Consider the following 23,041-nt stretch of genomic DNA (forward strand, 5'->3'; position numbering starts at 1 on the left):
TAGAACTCTTAATATACTCTTATTTAAATTAACCATTGATCTAGCTATCATACATTTAGATCATGAGAACCACAGGTACAACCACACATGGCACACATATGGTTTCTGATGAATGGCTTTATTGTGTTTAGTCAGATTTAGTATAAATACAAATGCAAAAAGTAAAATAAAAAAATGTGCTAGCTTATAGGCTAACAAAAAATGCCTGTAATTTGGCCTGTATTTCATTCCTCATTTAAAACATTTAATAGACCTACATGTCTCCATAATATAATACATTTGTAAACAAATAGCATTTCTTTTACTTGGCCTATTTCTCATTAAAAATGTGTAAAAATATTTACAGTTTTTTACAATCGCTATGACAATTTTTTCAATACTTTTAACAAATTTCCTAAACTCTTAACGCACCAACACACCTAAAACACACAATTGGCAAAACGGTTAATTTCATGCTCAAAATCACACATTGTAAACTAAACTCCAAAACTAATTTACAAAATACAATAATACACTAACACAATACACAATGTCTAACAAAACACTGCAAACATGTTTCAAAATCAAATAATTATTCAAAACACTAACACATGTTCTCTTCCAACAGGAACATTTAGTCAATCATAACACAATGATAAAAAAACACTGACATCAGCTGAAATTACAGAAACTGCATTATTTTATGTGTCAGGTCTGCCCTTATACAATAGACAGTATATTGTATTGATCAGAGATTGTGTTTTGCACTGCAGATTTTTTTTTTTTTTTTTTTGAAGTCTCTATATTTTTGTTTTGTTTGTAATGTAAATGCATGCATTTTGTTTGTTTTTTTTGTTTTTTGTTTTGCAGCAGAAATTCAATACAACAAAATAAATGACCCTTCTTAGAGTAGCTTTATAGAATGTATGGTTTGTGAAAAAAGAAGACAGAGACAGAATTGCTGCAGTAACGGCTTTATTTGCAACAGGACATTTCTGCAAGATAACAAAAATATGCAATATAGCTGCCATTTACAGTATTACTGTATGTGAAAATACAAAATATACAAACAGAAAAGGCCATCTTCTAATCTGCCCGGTCTTCTGCGTTTGTCCACATGTTCTCATCCACATCACACCTGATATCTGCCCTGGCAAGGCATCTTGGGAAGAATCTTTTACAGTAACATGCCTTATCCACCCCTGGCAGTGTTCAGCTGTGATGTCTTGGTATGCAGCATCTTTTGCATACAGGAGGGACATTTGGTCCTGTGGACTATGGTCAAAAACCTTTCATCTCCAGGCTGAGAAAACTCCTCAATGGGGGTTGAGGAAAGGGAAGTAAGGGGCAATCCTCTGATGGGCGTCAAACCTGGCTGTGACTGCACGGGAATGGTGGAATGCCACATTGTCCCATATTTGCATAACTTCAATCAGCTGTTTCTCACTAGCAATAGAATAATGTGAAAATACAAAATATATGAACAGAAAAAGCACCAGAAGAATAAAAAAAAAAGAGTCATCTTATTATTATTTGCATAATTCTATCAGCTGTTTCTCAGTAAGAATAGAATCAAATACAGGGGATATATTTGTGTTTCAGTTCACAATATAAGCAGCTGTTTACCTTGACTTTAGCCTGTAAGGTTAGGTTTAGAACATGGTGTTATCTGTTCTGACATACAGTGTTAAAGCATTGGTAAATTTGGCAGTAAAAATCAATTGTTTTGGTCTTGTTTGAGCTTGTGTGTAAAAGAAGTTCAAGCATTTTAAATTTGTGTTAATTGTATGCATTTTGTGTTAAAGCAACAAGAAATGTGTTAATAGTATAGCTTACACAGACGGATGTAGTGCTAACTGTGTTAAGAGTTTTGGAAAATTGTTAAAAGTATTGAAAAATCTGTCATAGCAATCGTAAAAAACTGTAAAACAAGATCAGACTGAATTGAGAAGCACTATTTTTAAATTGGTTTTAAATTGTTTTATCTTGCTCATCTTGTTTTTTCACAATCATTTTTTAGATATTTAAACAAAAACAAAAAAGTTACAATACATGTTGAAAATATGATTTTTTTGCCAGTGTGAAATGAGAAAGCACCTTCTGCTTGGACGAGAGAAAGATATGGAAGAGTTCCTGCTCCCATTGCATTGTCTTTCTTTCTTATGTCGCCGCCTGTAAGTCTATGGCAGTGCTGACTACGCCACCCGCTGGACAAGACTGGTCAGAGCAAGGGGACTCTATTTTACAAAGAAGCACACACAGGCTTGGCTTAGCAAAGTAAAAAGATACAATCTTTATTTTATCTTAGTTAAAAATGAGTCGCTTTTGGTTGTCAATAAATAATACACAAATCCATCATTTAACATAGGGATAAGCCACAGGTGGGGGGGCACCGGAATACAAGCTTGACCAGGCCTAGGTTTCAATACCACACGTGAGCTAAGGCACACCACTTTAGAGTAGAACACTACAAACTCAGCTTACACAACACGGCAACCATGCTCTTTGAGCTATTTCAAAAGACACACACTTCACAGCATTACACTGCACACATCGGCTCCAAATGGGTGAAACACTCTGAGGAAAGCAGGCTAGATCCCGGTGGGCTAGTCTATCCTATGGGCCCAATCCACACCGAGGCTATTACTGGGGAAGGGGGGTGAGACAAACAAAAAGAAGAAACCGCTAGCGGTAAAAGCGCTAGTGGGAAAAAAAATAAAAAATAAATAAACAACACAGAAAAGAGTCTAAAAAGCAGCACCTGCACACTTACATGAAGTTAAAATGGTTTTGTCATGTTGCTTTGCTCTCTCTCACTGTAGATGAAGTGTTGTAGAGTTAGTTTGAACAGATGTGGATCTCTCAGCTCTAAGCGGCTGGAGTACGGAGGCTGCTCGAGGCACGAGGAATGTTGTGTTTGTTGCGGCTGTGAGAAGCCCATCGGCGGACAGTCGTTCATCCCAGATAAGAGCGAGTTTTACTGTGTGCCCTGTTACGAGGGGCGAGGAGGGTTTTGAAAAGTCAGAAGAATTGTTCATTTTGTTGTGGTAGTGAGTTATTTTAGCAGTAGAGAGACATTAGCAGAGAAGCTTGAGAGGAGGGATTTATACAAACCAAGGTCAGCGGGATCTTTCGATTTGCGCCACTTCTTCTTCCAGTCAACGATGTGATCTCACCATCCCAGGATACTCACTGTGGTCGATGTGATCTCACCATCCCAGGATACTCACTGTGGTCGATGTGATCTCACCATCCCAGGATACTCACTGTGGTCGATGTGATCTCTCCATCCCAGGATACTCACTGTGGTCGATGTGATCTCTCCATCCCAGGATACTCACTGTGGTCGATGTGAGGTCACAGTGAGCTAAAAGTGTAACCTCAAAGCTCACTCACTGTGCGCTCAAACTGTGAGCTCAGCATGAGAGACCACTGTAAAGTCATTGTGTTAAACTCTCATTCTGTTAGTTTAGTGAGTTTACTGTGATCTAAAATTCCTCTAATATTGGTCAGTTATATCACAAACATCATGTAGAAGTTCATATTTTATTTCCATCAATAAAGTATTTCAAAAATTCAGTTTTCTTGTTTATTTTATATTCTTTTCAGGTGTTGACATTTGACACAAATATTTCTATTTGACGGATGCATTCAGATTCTGCTGTGGTTTTGGAGACTCTTTTTCACTTCTTAACCTCTATTTCTTTTTCCCCTTGAAAAGACTTGACATCCTGAAACACAGAGAGCAATATGTTTGATTACTGGTGTGATTTCTGAAGCCAGGTGACTCTACACATGAGCTGGTAAGATGGTTCACATGTACCTGGTCATGTGACAGTACTCTGCTAACACAGGGCCAGGCCCTGTGAAATGCAATTAAAGTGACCACCCACCATTTCTCCAGTGTAACAATTCCACGCTGAGTCCAGAACACAACTGTACAGCACAAACGGTTTGCTAACAAATCCTGCAGTGTCCACGTTTTTCCAGAGTTGAGAAACGGGAACTATAATGTTCCCCAGTGACCGACATTTGAACTTCCTCCTCTCAACCGGCTCAACATTTTGAATTCACAATGAGCTGATATAATATTCACACTGTGAGTGTCACTGTATGAGAATGGTCTCATGATCTCACATGTTGACTGGGATCTGCAGCCCTGAGTTTAGACCGATGCTCGCGGAGAACATCACATGACCAGGGGCAGAGGAGGTGACGCGGGCTGGCCTGGAGGAAAGGGGGCAGAAGTTGTCTAAGCAAGATTTTAGAGTGGAGAAAGAGTATCAGTTGCACTGTTAGTATCTGATGATGATGAGATGATTAGTGGGAGTAAGTGTGTCTGAGACCAGAGAGGACAGACGGAGGGTGAGAGTGAGCGAAGGTTACAGTGTGTTGTTCCTCCGGTTGCTGATACTTCTCTCTGCTGTCAGGTTCTTTATAGATATGGAAAAAGACTATTAAAATATTATTTACACTGAGAAAAAAAAGTGTTTTTTTCATGCACTGGTCAATTTTCAATAGACTGGCTTTTCATATCATATTGCTTCAGACTAGTGGAAACAAAAAATCCAAAATACACTTTTAAGTGTTTACTTTATGGCACTATATATATTTGCATCTCTAGATTTAAATTACAATTCATATCTTTAAAGGTTGCTTTTTTAAAATGAGTTTTTTTCTCCTCCAGTTCAGTAGCACTCACACACACCAAACTTTACAGTTTTATTCATATCTATATTCTGAAGGTTTTTACAGAGAGGTTTGTTCATATATCATTTGTCTGATATGTTACAACAATTTATTCCTAAAAACATGGTGAAAATGTATTTATTGACAGTATTGGCTGATTTATGGAGTGATAAAAAGAGAAATCCTAAATCCCCTCTCTAAAAACCTTTGATTAAAATATGTCAACAAAATGAAACAAGATTTTTGAACCTGACTTCATCCAATATTCAGATTTTTGTTTTGGAGTTTATGCAAATAAGTGCATAGTTAATTAGAAAATGCATCATTTGCATATTTAAACATAATATTAAAAAAAAAAAAAACTTACAAAAATGTTTGGAATTATTAATGTAATCAATCAACACAGAAAGTATGGTGATATTTTTTATTGTTAAAATTTTACCCTATTTATGAGTCTTGCCTTCAAAATTGTTCACTGAAATGTTCTTTGTCAAAGGTTCTTTTTTTCCACTCTGAAAACCCCCTTTGGAAACTTTACTTTTAACCCTTGTGTGGTGTTCATATTTTTGTTACTCAGCCAGTGTTCGTGGGTCTGGTGGACCCGCTGCATTTATGGGTTTTTAATTCAACACAATCAAAAATGTTATGTTAAAATACTCAACAGATGTTTACTTCATCCCAATTACAAGCAATATAAACAGCATATGGTTAATATTTTCTCTTTACCTTTATTAGATCACATTTAAGAATTGCAACCTCGTGTGGGAATGGCAGGAGTAGAAACACAAAACTCACTCTTGCTCTCTTTCACACTTACACACAATCTCTCTCTCACACGCACGCACACACACACACACACACACACACACACACACACACACACACACACACACACACACACACACACACACACACACACACACACACACACACACTCACTTGGATATGTGGTGTACGGTCACTCTCCATAGGCATAATGGTTTTTCTAATGTACAAACTGTATAATCTATCCCCCTACACTAACCCTACCCCTAAACCTACAGTACCAATCACAGAAAACTTTTGGCATTTTTTTTAATTTCAAAAAACACCATTTAGTATGTTTTACAGTTTTTTTTATTCGCTTTGGTACTATTTTCACAAGTTAGGTGTACATTTTCAAAACTCTTAGTGCTAATATCACAACAGATCATCAAAAGTGCACTTTTTTCAAACATTTCATCATGTTTTCAATTGTGTTCGCACAATACACACAATCACAAAGTATTCTTTTCACAACACAAAATAAGAGTTTCGTCTACATAAATGTTTCATTCACAGTCACTGCCTTTCATAAAGCTCCTACTATCAAACTTTTGATTTGCATCTCTTCTTGTTCAGTTTAATACATTTGTCTATGATTTAATCCAAATGATCTTAATGGTTAATCAATGAATCATTTGGTACACCTATAGATTTCTATAGATATTGATTCAATACACAATTTCTATATAACTTGTTTGCAATTTCTGATATGGATAACCAAATGTAATGAATTCTTTTTACATAAGTGATTTATAGATAATACCGTAACCACCATGATGTTCAAAGGACACGCATGTGTGTGTGTGTCTCTGTGTGTGTGTGAGAGAGAGAGCGAAAGATACAGAGAAATTTGCCATTTGTGAAAATACTGTAAAGCAGAATAGAGTATAAGGGAGAGGAAACAGTCAATGACTGTAAAACATCAGATTGATCAGAGATGCATCAGTAGAAGGGAGACAGACGGAATCAAATACAGCATTTTACATTACAGTATGTATGCCATGTGATACTGTAAACATGGTAGAGACATGGTAGTTAGATTACTGTAACTCAACCTTCATCTGTAAAGGTCCACTACAGTATATTCAGTCAAATAGTCAAAATCATTTACTGTATTCATTGCCAGCAAACTCTGCTCTAGCACAGAACATCATGGCTGTGCTTCATCACACCGATAACACACTGGATAGATACTATTACAAACATTATGGATTAAATTACATAAGTTAGGTTATGCACGTGTATTTTCTAATGTGGCATAGCCTGTATTACTGTAATTAATTCAGCAACAACGGTGATTTGAAACATGTATCTTGCATTGTTTGCTGTTGAATGAGCTGATTGTTAAAAGTACTAAATTGAAAGAAGATCATACTGTTGTGTTTCTGTGATTAAACCAAATGTTCTCATTACATATTACAATAATCTTGTGTTTGAAACAATGATTATGTGGACTGAAAACATGTGCAACTGACTGAAAGCATTACATCAGGTTTTGAAAGAATGACTAGCTGTGTTACAAGTGTGATCAGTTTGGATTTTTGTACTAAGAGTTTTGAAAATGTACACCTTACTTGTGAAAATAGTACCAAAGCGAATAAAAAAAACTGTAATCACTGAATCATTTGGTACACCTATATATTTCTATAGATATTGATTCTATATACAGTTTCTATAGAACTTGTTTGCAATTTCTGATATGGAAAACCAAATGTAATGAATTATTTTTACATAAGTGATTTATAGAAAATAACCTCCATCATGTTCAAAGTGTGTGAACATGCATGTGTGTGTGTGTGTGTGTGTGTGTGTGTGTGTGTGTGTGTGTGTGTGTGTGTGTGAGAGAGAGAGAAAGATACAGAGAAATTTGCCATTTGTGAAAATACTGTAAAGCAGAATAGAGTATAAGGGAGAGGAAACAGTCAATGACTGTAAAACATCAGATTGATCAGAGATATATCAGTAGAAGGGAGACAGACGGCATCAAATACAGCATTTTACATTACAGTATGTATGCCATGTGATACTGTAAACATGGTAGAGACATGGTAGTTAGATTACTGTAACTCAACCTTCATCTGTAAAGGTCCACTACAGTATATTCAGTCAAATAGTCAAAATCATTTACTGTATTCATTGCCAGCAAACTCTGTTCTAGCACAGAACATCATGGCTGTGCTTCATCACAGCTTTTGATAACACACTGGATAGATACTATTACAAACATTATGGATTCAATTACATAAGTTAGGTTATGCACATGTATTTTCTAATGTGGCATAGCCTGTATTACTGTAATTAATTTAGCAACAACAGTGATTTGAAACATGTATCTTGCATTGTTTGCTGTTGAATGAGCTGATTGTTAAAAGTACTAAATTGAAAGAAGATCATACTGTTGTGTTTCTGTGATTAAACCAAATGTTCTCATTACATATTACAATAATCTTGTGTTTGAAACAATGATTATGTGGACTGAAAACATGTGCAACTGACTGAAAGCATTACATCAGGTTTTGAAAGAATGACTAGCTGTGTTACAAGTGTGATCAGTTTGGATTTTTGTACCAAGAGTTTTGAAAATGTACACCTTACTTGTGAAAATAGTACCAAAGCGAATAAAAAAAAACTGTAGTATGAGGACACAGATGTCGTCATAAACCATGTTTACGTTGTATTACCCATGTCATTATACACATTTGTGTCCTCATAAACCATATACAAGAACATACACACACTAACAGCAGGCCCTGACAGGAGGAGGACAGAGTAAAGGTACACAGGGCCTACAATTTCCACACTTTTATTAGCCCCGGGTCCAAGGGACCCGAACATCCTGTGTGTAATATAAATGTGTAGGGGGGGTGTACAGTGCGTTTTCATTGAAAATGTGTTCTGATATATATTCCTCACAGAAAATGAGCCAAGGCCAATGAGTCTCAGTTTGAAAAAATAATTAATTGTATCATTTTTCTTTTGATAAAAAATGAAAACGAGTCCAACAGACCCGAACACCATACAAGGGTTAAGAGTGTAAACTACACACATCTGAAGATTAATCTAAAACTGAGTATTTTTTGCTTTTTTTCACTGCCAACCTCGTTAAGTTGTACGCAGTGAATGACAGTGTGTTTGGTCTCGTCTCTTCCTGATCTTGGTTCAGGGTGGCGTTACGTACAGAGACGAGCCCTGGCATAAAGAATGTTTCTTGTGTTCGGGTTGTAAAGTCCAGCTGGCCGGACAGCCTTTCACAACGCAGGGTGAAGATCCGTTCTGTGTGAAGTGCTTCAGTAACCTGTACGCCCAAAAATGTGACAAACCCATCACAGGTCAGTGTGTGTTAATGTGTCCTTATAACAAGAGCGCTCTTCATTAGCAGTTCCTTCAGCTGAGAACAGAAACACTGTCAGAAACAAGAGACAGTTGTCACATAAACAGGGTCGTGTGTTTGGAGGCTGTTGAGTGTGTTTGAATAAAGTTCTGCTTGTTCATCGGGACTCAAGAGTCTCTCATCCACCGGGTCATGACCTATGAGAATATAATATCTAACTCAAATATCAATATCAAATATCTCACTGTTTATATGTTTTAACCTTAGTGTATCATATTTGATACGCACATTTCTAAAACATTATCAAAACTTTGCTGAAAACTTGTACACAATCTACTACATGCCATCTATTGTATGAGTGATAGTTTATACATTTTAGCAAGTAAAAGGCCTTTTAGTGTAAATTTAATAACGTCCCCCTTCAGGTCGTGATTCACGTGTCTTTTTGCTGTGAAATCTTGATTTTTTATAAGTAAATGTAAGAACAAGGTTTATATTGTTATTAATATTTCAAGATAAACTGGACTGAAGCAACTTTTATTTGTTACATTTATTTGTTCGTCTCTCAGTCATCATTGTATTGCATTATACGTTTTGCCTCCCACAATAAAAACTACAGATATTAAGCATTTAAATATCATCTAACTAAGACATTATTGGGAGATATTGAGTGACAACTGATTTTTACATGCATTTCATGCAGTCCGCTATACTGTTATAAAGATCTCAATGATCTACATTACAAACAATCAGAATTTCATCCATTTATGGGGCATATAAATATCAGCAACAACAAATTGCATGTTTTTTCTCAGTTTGGACCTTTGAATAAAATTGAGGTGTTTTTTTCCTCCAACTATGAGCTTCATATTCTCACTAATCAAACTATTAGCCATAAAATTGTGTCGAATATGACATAAAAAAAAACACATATATATATATAATACATCAATTTATTTTGATTTTCTCATCCTCATGTCAGTCTAAACCCCAATGAATTCTTCTAAGGATGAAAAAAAAAAGAAGATATTACGCAGAATGTCCATGTTGCTCTTTTTCATTTAATGAAAGTGAATGGAGACTGGGGCTGTCAAGCTCCACACATAAAAAAAGCAAAACATGACTTAAACATAACATACAAGTTGCATAAACCATGTTGGGTTTTTTTGTCATTTAAAAAAAGCTCAACAGCCCCAGTCCCCATTCACTTTCATTATGTCTATAAGAACTTCTTTTGTTGCACAGAAGTAAGCAATATAAGTTTGGAACAACTTTAGATTTTAGAAACGGCTGCTCAAAATGAAACTCCTCAATGTTTTTGTCAGGTTTTGGAGAAGGGAAGTACGTGTCGTTTGAGGATCGTCAGTGGCATCAGTCGTGTTTTAAGTGTTCTGAGTGTTCGGTGTCTCTGGTCGGCGCTGGATTCTTCCCCGACGGGACAAAGATTCTCTGCAAAAACTGCAATGCCGAATAATTCAAAACTGCTTCTGTAGATGTGCTGAAGAACAGACCGCTGTGTGATAGAAACACATTTATGAAACGTTTGACATCATTTATACATGTATGATATACATGATATACATTTAGGTGTTACATTCTCCCAGATCTGTATGTTAAGAATCTCTAAACTAGAGCAACACATTAGATTGTGTAAATGTATTTCACAGTTTAAATGATAAACTCAAATCATTTGAACTGAACATGTTTCGTGCCAAAGTGACTCAGTTTTGATTTTACGTTTGAGTAATTTTCCATGTGTTTGCATTAACATCAGGCCTTTAAATTCCCTCCGACAGCAACATTCCTCAATGAAACTTACATCTGAACAAAACACACACTGAGTGTTATTATGTGAGGTGTGTGTTCAGCGAGACAGGATTGAATCATGTATTGATGCATTAGAATGTGGACAGAAAATGTTGTTTGTATTAAAAAGTGAATTTTACAGTGCACTATTTTAATGCACATGAATTAGTGTTTTATCCATTCATTTTAATAATTCTCAAATGAAATATTCACATATTAATTATGATTTAACAGATGGCTTCCTATTTGTGTTGCTTTCAAGAGAATACTTTTAACTTTGTTTTTGTATTTTTACATATGAATGGCTTCTGTAAAACTGCTCCTGTGTTGTGTTTCCTTTCTGAAAATGTTTGTTACATAATAAACAACAACTTTCAAATATTTGAGGTTCATTAAAATTGTTTTCTATTTTTTTTTAAACTATACTGCACATGTACATTTCTGAGACTAAATGTCTGATAAAAAAAAATGCAGTTTAATATAAGAATATTATGGAAATCCTGCATTTCCTATAAAACTCAACCCTAACATCTCTAATCATGAATAAATCCTTCATGTAAAGTTTTTCAATTTTAATTTTAATTTACTCATTTTTACCAGATGCCAAATTTCAGAGAGGTTCTTTTTTTTTACCTTAAATAAAGGCATGTAAAACTAAAAGATGACGATGGAACGTAATTCGTAATGTCTGATGGCAGAATTACAGGTTTCTCACTGCAGGATGTTGAAGCACAAAGATCAGGAAGTTCAGGTACTTTAGTGTGGATTTGCAGAATCCAACAGGCCAATACTTGAAGAACGACACAATCACTGTGATCAGACTTTCCACACACATCCAGTGGAAAAGATGGACTGATGGAGACACTGAGTTCCTTAAAAGCTAAGGTCTGTCTGTGATAATGAAATTTAATGATAATTCAACTGGTTTGACATGTTGTTAATGACAGCCATATACATTTTAAGTACAAATAGACCTACTTTACATAAAATATGAGGATTAAAAACATCACAAAGCATAAATAATCTTTCCAAACCCCTTTATAAACATAATCTGCAGCCATTGGTTTAAGAAATTCTCATGACTCTTCCATTAGATGCAGTTGACTCTGTTTATGGAAATATGAAAATTGTGTCTTTGTCCCAGGAGAGACTCCGGGTCCCATTAAAGCCGTTCTCTGGGGTCTTTGGTTTCATCTTGTGTCCTAAACCTCAGTGGACAGAACATTTGTCCTGCCGTCTCTGTTAAAACCATCAGAACTTAACAGTCACTCGATCCATCATGTGTTAAATATACGGCAACACACACTCAATACACAAACAGTGCATTAAAATGTGGATCCAATATATTCATCCATTAATGAGTGCAGGCATCATTATTAATCATCATTAGGACTAAAGATGCACAATCAAAAATTATTTACCAGACATAGCACTCACAAAGAACAAATTTTAACCAAGTAAACTAAATAAAACAAAATCACTAAACAAATTAAATTAAATTAAAACTATATAGCGCCACCTAGTGAACATTATCTACAGTAATGCTGTAGCACAGAGGCCTCAGAGAATCTTAAAGTAATAGTTCACACAGAAATAATAATTCTGTCATCATTTATGAGTTTCTTGACTGTGATTGGTTTACTTTAAAGAGATAAAGTTTTCTACTCTTTCTCTCAGGACACAGAACAATGTGAAAAGACCAGAATATGTGACTTGCTTTCTATATATATTTTCCTTCAAAACGATGACCTTATTTTATCACTATCTACTGTAAAAAGAAGCTGTGCTCAATTTTCATACAGATCAAAAGAAATTAAACATAAACAGCAATATAAATAGGCATCTTTATTTCTACTATGTCCTGATAGAAGGAAATATCTTTTATAAAGTTTCATATTTGTATCTCTACTTCATATCAGCACCATCAGATATTTAACAGTCCTATATTTTATTTTAAGATGTATATAACTGTATCAATAAAAAATGAGCATTTAAATGAATCTGATGTGTGTTAAAATTTGTCTATTATTCTATTCTATTCTTATGGTTAAACATTTGACATGGTTTATTTATTTATTTTATTTATTTGTTTATTCACAGAACACAACAAGTTCATATTTACAGATTTTAAAGAAGATACTATTCTGTAAAAAAGGACTCCACAGAAGCCATACCGGCTTATAAATAGGGCCCTTCAAGACACATAATCAGCACTAATAACAACAAATAATAGTCCACCCACCTAATACCCATCCACACCAACAACAACACCATTCACCACAAAATATCCTCCCACCAGCCAGCATACATCACACATCTCATCCATCCCTCAAACAAAATCCAATAATGGGGTATTCAAACACCACAAAAAAGAAAATCAGATAAGTCAATAAAATATGAAACCTTCAGCCTTATGGGGTCTATTATGCATAATGTTGTAACAATTTGTGTTTAAAATGCTTATTAAATATATCAAAAGAAGGTAGTTCCTTTATAGAATTGTCAATCTCATTCCAGATCCCAGGACCCTTACATGCTATACTAAAGCTAGTACACTTCAGCTTATGCTTTTTCCCTCGTAATAGAGTTCTCCTTCTAGTGTTATGGTCATGAGTAGGCGAGGTTACTGGAATGAGATGGTAACTTGGTAATAGGCCTACAATTTCTTCTTCTTCTCTTTTTTAATTTTTTGTTATTACCATGATCATAATATCATGGTGTTTTTTATGTATACTTTGAAGATCCATAGTGTAGTGTATGAATATGATAATCATACAGTTCTGATATATATTTAGGTATTACCATCTGATTTATCTCAGTATTATCACAGCTTTTATCACAGCTATTAGACACAGCTTTGATAATTTATTAATGTTATCATAATGGTTGATTTTGATGTGAAAAAATACAGACACTTTCACTTTGTCAGGTTGAGATGGGAGAAAACAACGGCATGAATAATTATGAAAAATTGAAAATAAAATTGTTAAACAAGCATTATTTTTTAATTTGCAATTATAGCTAGAATTATAGATTTTAACAAAGAAAAATAAATGATGAAAAAACAGCAAAACGTTTAGATTTTTAATTATATAGATAATTTTCATTGTGTATTTCATATTAGGGCTGTAAATTGTAATTGACAGCTGTGATGATCAGTGGAGTTGAGTTTGTACCTCCAGCATTATTGAATGGGTTAAAATATGGATAGAGTTTCCCAGTGAAAGACTGATCAGTGAAAGAGTAGAGATGAGAGCTGGACTCCACATCATAAAAGGAGACCAGACCCTCCTCATAATCCACAAACACACCGACCCACTGCGGCTTCACTCTCACACACAGAGAGACATCAGGATCAGCACAGGCTTTATATTCATTTCCATTCCTCAGCCCCACAGTCCAGTATCCATTACTGGGAGTCAGTGTGATTGATCCCTTCCTGTTAATGGATTCTCTGGCCACTCCTAAATCCCATCCAGTCTTTCCCTTCACCTGCACCTCAAAATAAAATCTCCCTGAGGAGAATCCCTCCTTTCCCAGGACACAGTAAAACTGATCAAATCTCTCTGGTTTGTCTGGGAGTTTCTGTATAATGTCTCCATGTCTCACTTGTTTTCCATCATCAGACAGGATGAGTTCAGGATGAGCTGTATCAGGATCCAGAGTCACATCCACTGAGAAAACAGAGAATATAAATCACAAATTCACAATACAGATATTTAGTGATGATGTGTGTAATATGTAATCAGTGTTTAATCATATGTCGGTCAGTGATGAAGCTGTGAGTATCTGAATGTAATCTAGTGTAGTGCAGACAGCACACTGTACCTGCATACTGCTGTATCCTCTTCAGTTCTGTAGAGACACATGACAATAAAACACCATCAGATCTTTGACATGTTTATGTGTGGAATTATAGACAAGATTTAAGGTTATATTTAAAGAATTGTGAACAACATCATGTTTTATCTGATCAATGTTTCTCTGCTGATATTTAGAGAATCCCTGAACTCCTATTGTGTTTGAGCTCGAAATATTCCTCCTTTTTAGAACATCTTTGGGAATGTTTTATGAACATTTTATGACATTTTTATTTTAGATATTTTTATGCCTAATGTTATTCATCTTAGTTTTGGAGTGTATTAGTGTTGTGGTTATTCAGCAAAGACAACACTATAAAAAATAACCTTAGAGAAAGTGCAAATGAAGCCCAGCACTGCGAAGCTGTTTGATAAAGGTCAGAAATATTTCTCTAAAAAAGAACAAATCTGCATGAATAGACATTAATGATGTCTATCGATTTGATTTTCTTCTGTGAAACTGATTTTATCTGACACATAATCACAACATTTAGATGAAACAGCTGAAAAGACTGAAAATGGCAGAAAATGAATGTTTCTTTCTGTTGTTTCTCATCTAAAAGTGTTCACAGATTTACTAAAGCCTCAAGGTTCTGGTTACAGTGATGAAGCTTCTAGTTCAAGATGAATTTACTGCATGTTTCCTGAAATTAGAGATGAATATGACCTGCTCTCTTCAAGAAGAACTGTGATGATAATGAGACACAAACACATGATCACACACTTCTCTTATTTCAGCTTTAACAGACTCATTCTTCATTACTGATATTAAAAGATGATAAATATATGTATCTGTACGGTGTATTTGATATTGCTGTACCAGTTTGCGTGAGTTTCTCCTGTAGAGAGTCCTGCAGTTTAGTCAGAGCTCTCCTCAGAGTCTCCAGACTCTCATCAGTCTTCACACTGATCTCAGACCAGTTCCTGGTGTTTCTAGAGCTGCACAGGGATGAGTAAATCTACAGCAGGAGAGAGGAGAAATCCTTCAGCATGGGGAGTGTTATGGTGTCATATACTGCATTATCATTGATCAGAGAGATGTTGACTGACCTGTAGGAGGTGGAGGTGATCTTCAGTGTGTGAGAGCTGCTCCAGCTCAGTGTTTCTCATCTTTAGCTCAGTGATCTCCTGCTCCAGCTCTTCAATGAGCTCTTCCTCCTGTTTCTCTGCTGCTTTCTGCTGCTCCTCCATCATCTCCAGCAGTTCAGTCTGACATCTCTCAATGGAGCGGATGAGATCAGTGAAGAGCTCCACACGGGCTGCTTTCTCCTTCTCTGTGTTTCTCTGCTCAACCAGGACAATCAACACATTATTAGTGGCGTTTGTTAAGAGAAGAATCAGTGTTATTATTTCTTATACTTCAGTGTTTTTAGGCGGTTTTCAAAATCCCTCATTCTGCCCCGTTTGCACTGAATGATTCCTCAAATCATGTGTGTTGTTGAGGAGAGATGTGTTATTACTTTACTAAGTGATCAGGGAATCACAGGCGTGTCGATATTCAGACCAGCACTGTGACTGTGAGTGTGAAATTGCTTTTATACAACAATTCAATAAACAATGATAGATATTAAAATTAATTTAATTTAATTATTTTAAACTCACTTTTCTGACTTCTGCTGAGTGTTTGACGTCTTGAATCTTCTTGATTCTGTCCTGGATCATCTGCTGTGTGTCTTTCTGTGTCTTCATCAGTTGAGTCTATAGACAGAGAACAACACACAATATGTTTTCATAACTGATTCATTTATATTAAAGAACATGTGATTCCTCATGATAAGAGCCATTTAAAATCAGTTTGTCAGTAACTTCTACCTTCTTCTCTTCACTCTCCTCTTCTATAGAAACAGTGTTGTGGTTCTTGTGGTCTGTTACACCACACATCAGGCACACGATAGTCTGATCATCTCTACAGAACAGCTCCAGAGGTCTCTCATGTTTCTGACATATATAGTCCTCCAGATTACTCACAGGATTGATCAGTTTGTGTTTCTTTAAACCTGCCACTCTCGAATGAGGATCCAGGTGAGTTTCACAGTAAGAGCTCTGACACCCCAGACACGACTTCAGGGCTTTCAGCTTTCTTTCCTCACAGACGTCACACAGAACTTCAGCTTTTTTCAGAACTTCATTTTTTTTCTCAGGACTTTTCTTTTTATAGTGATCTACGAGCTCTCGGAGTGTGGTGTTAATCTTGAGATCAGGTCTGTGCTTGAATGTTTCTTTACAATATGGACAGTTGCAGGTCTGGCTGTTGTCCCAGCACTTATTCAGACAGGTCTTGCAGAAGTTGTGTCCACATGGAGTGGTGACTGGATCAGTGAACACGTCCAGACATATAGAGCACTGAAGCTCCTCAGTCAGTGGACCACTGGAGGAAGATATCGCTGGAGAGAGAAATGATGAAGATAAATCACCTTCACTACTAGTCTAAAGTTTGGAAACACATTTGACTTTTTAATTTAATGGCATTTGAGAAGGACTTAAATAACAATAATAATTATTATTATTAGCCTTATTATTATAAATGGGCTCATTTAATACTGTTTATAAAGAATCCCATGATGCACCTCATGAAGTTGGTTGAATGTAAAGAATGTCTAGAGACAAAGAGTGACGTCTTTGAAGAAACTCAAATATATTAGAGATCATGTACAGTCAGCTGGTCATTACTGCAAAATGAACCCAGACAAGCTGATCAGAACCCTAATGTGAAGCTCATTACACGAACACTTACTGTACCAAATAAATAAATACAAGAAGGAGCAATATTGATTTGAAATCTTGATTTTAAATGATTTTATTATCTGCTGCTGTACACTCCTGAACTACATATTAAATATTATATGAGAAGAGTGAAAGTTATTCATGCACTAATTCATTCTTCTTGTTTTTTAGTTTTGGTTTATTGACTTACATGGAGGTGTATTCTCAATACTCCGTCTCCTGGTTTTTCTTGCTTGTGTTGATGTTGGTGAAGATTCTGCCATTGTTCTTCCCTCTTCGTTTTCAAGAATAGAAATGTTATTGAATGATCAAAGAACTTATAAGAAACATCTAATCCTATATTTGCTCCTAATGTGTATTTAGTCACTGAGGTTTAAATGAAATCTTACCTCGAGTCCGGCTTAGTTTTAATTATTCATCATAATATTATTTCAAGTCAAATTTATAATTTATATCAAATTGGTTTGTTAACTTACAGAACTGAACTTTGACCTGCTCTTTTGATAACTTTTTTTGATAACTTTTTTTTTTGAGACTGAACTTTTGACCCAAAGTGATATAATTTCCAACAAAACTATATATATATATATTATCTCTTCACATATCTCTTCATATCTCTTCACAAAATACATTATATAGTCAAGTGTAGTTTTTATCTAGTTTATTATAAAAGTGATTTTCATCTGCAGTTTAGCAGGTTTGTGTTCAGTGAATCTGCAGGTCATTTACTTCCTGTTTCTTTAGTCTTTCTGCCATGTGACAAAATGACAGAAACACCAAACTTTGCTTTACAACCAATCAAATTACATATTTAAATACAATTCTGATACCATTTCAGTGAACAACTAAAATAGTTGAGTATTTGACATGCTTAAACCTGGTTCTGTTCAACTTATTCCAGTTTGACATAAACCTACTAAACCAGTTCATTTCCATTAGAAACCTGTTCAGCACAATCTCTCTTATATTTCTATCTCTTACCTGTGAGGATCAGATGTGTCCACAAGACTCTTTGAACGGATCAATAAATATTCTGTAGTTTAAAGAGGTTGATAGTTTCAGGAGTCCATATTGATGATCAAGTTAGTTTCACTTTCTCTGAATCTCTCTGAACTACAGTGATGTCAGAGAGTGATGTCAGTGCTCCTCCTACATGTATTTCATGTGTTGTCTAATGGTATCCATTGATGGGAAAATGTTTTTGTTGGGTACTGTATATGCCTTAAATATTAAAAAATAAATATAATGTTGATTTGTTCTCTGATATTGAAAATGAGATTAACAAAGAAAAGAAAAAGATTTCATGATCTTGAAATGATTCTAGGTGGGGACTGTAATATTGTCCCAGATGTTAAGATGGATAGAATTCCTATTCCAATAAGATCATCTACAGGCGATTCAGAGCTATCTATATTCTGTGATAATTTTAGGGGTAATTGATATATGGAGATATAAACACCCACATTTGAAAGAGTACACATGGAGTAATAGAGATAAATCTAAACAGTCAAGAATCGATCTTTGGTTCATTTCTAATTCATTAGAACAAAATACAAACAGAGTATCAATTGAACCATCGATATTGTCTGACCACATAATGATTTATCTTCTTATTAAAATGAATAACAAAAGTTCATATAAAATCTCTTATTGGAAACTAAAAATAAATTATTGGAAATTGATAGTTTTCAACATGAAATTAAGAAGATAATACAAACATATTGGAATCAAGATAAGCGAACAAATTTATACTATAAAAATTGGGAGTTTATGAAGTTTCAGATTAGATTTAGTGCAATTGATGAAGGCAAAGAAGTTGCAAAGTCTAACAAGTCAAAGGAAGAGGAAATCATTAGAGCTATTTGTAACATCACTAATAATTCTGATGGGAATTCTAATTTGTTAATGAATCTGCAGGCTGAGTTAGATAAATTATATATAATCAAGGCAAAAGGAACATTTGTTAGATCACGAAGACGTTGGTTAGAGGAAGGGGAAACTAATTCCAGATACTTTTATAATTTGGAGAAAAGGAATGGAGAGTATACATCTATTAGAAAGCTTAATATTAATGGCCATGAAACACAGGACTCTATTATTATTTCAAAATACGTCTCAAATGTTTATGGTAAACTATATTCCAGCAGTGCATGTTCTGTAGACAAAATAGATGATTTTTTTAAAGCCCCTGAAACATAATATAGATCGTATCGATGGAGAATTTAAAGCTCTTTGTGATAAGGAAGTTTCCATTTTAGAGATAAGAACAGCTATAAAAAAAACTTAAATTAAACAAGTCCCCCGGTAATGATGGCTAGACGATCTAGCTGAATTTCTGTTAATGGTCTTTAAAGAATCTATTGATCAGGGGTTTTGCCCTCCATGACACAAGGTCTAATATCCTTAATTCCAAAGCCTGATAAAGATCTATTATCACTTGATAATTGGCGACCTATTACCTTAATTAATAATGACAGTAAAATTATTGCTTCCATATTCGCTGAAATGTTAAAGTTAGGATTAGAATTTATTATTGATGAGGTGCAGTCAGGTTTTATAAAGAGAAAGACATATTTGTAATAATATTTGTATATCATTATATAATAAGACTTGTATTAGATATTATAGATAATACTGAAATTATTAATGAAAATAGTTTTATTCTGTTCGATTTTTACAAGGCCTTCGATACAATTGAACGACTTTATTTTTAAAACTCTTAATTTTTTCGGATTTGGGAACAAATTTCAAAAAGTAATCAGAACCCTATATAATAAGATTAATAGCTCTGTAAAATTGGCATATGGAACTTCTCATAGATTCAAAATTAAAAGGATTTGACAGCGCTGCCCTATTAGTCCATTGCTTTTGTTGTTGGCTACACAAATTATGGCCATTCATATTAAGAAACACATTTTTCGTGGTATCAAAATAGAAGATACAGAAATGAAATGCACACAATGAGCTGATGACGCTCCTCTTTTCTTAAGAGACTGAAGCTGAAAAAGCAATGAAGTGTCTGCAGTTATTTTCATCTGGATCTGGTCTTTCCCTAAATATTAATAAATGTGAGCTTATGGCTCTAGGTTCCTGTGACTTTACTGCAGTATGCAATATTCCCGTGAAAGAAGTTGTCAAATATTTGGGTATTAAGATATCAAAAAATGAGGAAGTCAGGAATGAGTTAAACTTCACTCCCATCATTCAATCATTTGAAAAGAAACTGAATTCTTGGCTGATGAGAGATCTCTCTTTCACTGGTCGTGTGTTAAAGCTGAGGGTTTGTCCAGGTTGGTTTATAATGCTCAAGTGTTACTTGCAAGTTTCCACAAACAAGCATTACTCTCATGGACTCGTATGTATAGTCATAATTTCCCCCCATTAATGTACCATCTGGAATAACAGATTTATAATGGTTAGAAACAAATCAATATTTTTTTGAGAATTGGTTTGAAGAGGGAATTATTTGAGTTAAACAGCTGATCAAAAAGGATGGTGTTTTATACAGTTATACTGAGTTTGTTCATATTTATAACTTTTGAGTTGATCCTGTCCAATATCTTTTGGTTTGACATGCAATTCCCAAGGAAATTTTGAGATTATTAGAAGGTCATAATAATTATTCTCTACAAACAACAGTAGAAGAATTAACTTCTTGTATTAAGTTGCAGGGCAAGGATTTCACCAGTTCTGGATGTAATAATACTTTTGTACGTTCCCTTCTTCAGTCTAAATGTACTTGTTGTTACTCACTGGAATTCTTTATTTAAAAACGTATTGATTGGAGTAAAGTTTGGATGACACCTCATTAGTATCACATCACAAACAAAGTGAAAGAGGTTTCATATACTGTAATATTTTCATCGAGTTTACCCTGTTAAGTCACTTGTGGTACAGCGTTTTAAAGTGAACATGGAAGATATTTGAGCTTTTTGTTAAATTTCCCCTGAGACTATTAACCATCTATTTTGGGAGTGTCCCAAGACCCAAATGTTGTGGAAAGAACTCAGTAATTACTTGCAAAGAAAAGTTATGACTCTTGTTAACTTTGAAGAAATTGATGTTATGTTGAATTGTTTTTCAATTGAGGGTGATACAAATATTTTGTTTATATTTGATTTAATTGTTATAATTGCCCGTTACTATATTCATAAAGTCAATTGGAATGGAAAAATAGCCTACCAAATTTTGAACATTTTAAAATTGATGTTAAAATATATTTAAAAACAATATCCAAAAGTAAAAACCTAAAAGCTAGGAAAACTACACAGCTGTTTGACAGGTACAAGTGTTTTCTGTAAAACGCCTTCCTTTTCTCTTTTTTTTCTTTTTTTTTTCTTCTTTACCCCTGACATGTATGGTTATATGTACTCTTGTATGTAAAGTTTTGTTCTTCTTAAATAAAACCTTTAATGTGTTGCACATTTATATTTTAAAATGAAGAAGCAGTATTTTTCTGAAGTCTCCAGTAGAGGCCGCCATTCTCTCACAGTGAATCTGTTATCAGTTATCCACCTTCTTCCTACAGGCCCCATGATGCTTTGCGCAGCAGTAACTTCCGTTAAACTGTTAACAATCAGTGAAAGGCTCGCTCTATAAACGCGATAATATATATTTTCAACTGGCTTCAAATAATTATTCTACTCACCTTTCAACAATCGAACATCAAAAGGAAACATACAAATGTAAAAGCTTTAAAAATTACTTTCAACAATATATATATAGGCCTATATACCTTGCCTTAGAAATGTTCATTAACTTCAGCATTGAGTGATAATATTTCAAAGTTATTTCAGTCATTTTGATAGACAATATTGTATTTACCTGCTTTAGAAAGATTCCAGTATACACTGGGATTAGAAGTGAAAAGCGTAGAGGAGGAACAAAATGCTTGATTAGGTATTATATTCATTTGAAAATATATTTTAATTTGCACTAACCCTATTTTATTTTATTTTATTTTATTTTATTTCTCTTATCTGTGGCTATTACTGATTGCAGTGTATTGTTAACTCTGACTTCCAACATACTTTATTATCCAATGTTGGTTTGTGCTATTGTACTTTTCATGTAATATGAGCCCCGGTGTTTGTTTTTGTTTTTTTGTACATTATATGTGATGTTACAGACATGTGATGTACATTGTTGTGTAAGTGTTTAAGAAAATGCAATAAAAACAGTATTACGAAGAAGTGAAAAGCGGAGACAATTAAATTTTAAAGCAGGGGTGTCCAGACTTTTTTTTTTTAACGGCGGCAGATTCGACAGGGCTCTAGAATATTTGAGACCAGTGGCACCAACACACGATACAGCATGTATTAATAATATTAGCCTACATGTTTTGTCTCTTGGAAATGCACATTTGACAGTAGCTTGAGTTGACAACAGCAGTTGGGATACAGATGTACATTTATTTTTCATTAACACAGACAGTAGTGAACATCTGTAAAAATAAATAAATAAATAACAGCCTCATTTTTAAAGGGCAAAATGTAAATAGGCTTTTCTTACTGAGATAGAAGTTAGAACTCTTAATATACTCTTATTAAAATGAACCATTGGTCTAGCTTTCATACATTTAGATCATGAGAACCACAGGTAAAACCACACATGGCACACATATGGTTTCTGATGAATGGCTTTATTGTGTTTAGTCAGATTTAGTATAAATACAAATGCAAAAAGTAAAATAAAAAATTTGCTAGCTTATAGGCTAACAAAAAATGCCTGTAATTTGGCCTGTATTTCATTACTCATTTAAACCATTTAATAGACCTACATGTCTCAATAATATAATACATTTGTAGACAAATAGCATTTCTTTTACTTGGCCTATTTCTCAATAGAA

General features: G+C 34.5%; 1 protein-coding gene and 1 pseudogene across 2 annotated transcripts in view; one reads left to right on the forward strand and one right to left on the reverse strand.

Moving 5' to 3' along the window:
* Positions 1–1,298: 1,298 nt before the first annotated feature.
* Positions 1,299–10,870, forward strand: LOC311093779 (four and a half LIM domains protein 3-like; annotated as a pseudogene). Its single transcript, XR_014609503.1, has 4 exons — positions 1,299–1,373; positions 2,802–2,989; positions 8,600–8,801; positions 10,129–10,870. The product of XR_014609503.1 is annotated as a four and a half LIM domains protein 3-like (transcript).
* Positions 10,871–12,956: 2,086 nt separating this feature from the next.
* Positions 12,957–23,041, reverse strand: part of LOC311094056 (E3 ubiquitin-protein ligase TRIM39-like) — a 29,487-nt gene continuing 19,402 nt past the window's right edge. The window contains exons 1-8 of the mRNA XM_084131781.1: positions 18,175–18,303; positions 17,384–17,467; positions 16,282–16,853; positions 16,072–16,167; positions 15,520–15,753; positions 15,290–15,428; positions 14,438–14,464; positions 12,957–14,283 (exon numbers count right to left, since the gene is read on the reverse strand). Coding sequence (XP_083987907.1) covers positions 13,730–14,283; positions 14,438–14,464; positions 15,290–15,428; positions 15,520–15,753; positions 16,072–16,167; positions 16,282–16,853; positions 17,384–17,456 — 1,695 coding nt within the window. The 5' untranslated portion in view covers positions 17,457–17,467; positions 18,175–18,303 and the 3' untranslated portion in view covers positions 12,957–13,729. Of the gene's footprint in view, positions 14,284–14,437; positions 14,465–15,289; positions 15,429–15,519; positions 15,754–16,071; positions 16,168–16,281; positions 16,854–17,383; positions 17,468–18,174 lie in introns of the transcript that reaches the window.

This window comes from Abramis brama (assembly GCF_963993115.1).
Source record: "Abramis brama genome assembly, chromosome: 12".
Lineage (NCBI taxonomy): Eukaryota > Metazoa > Chordata > Actinopteri > Cypriniformes > Leuciscidae > Abramis > Abramis brama.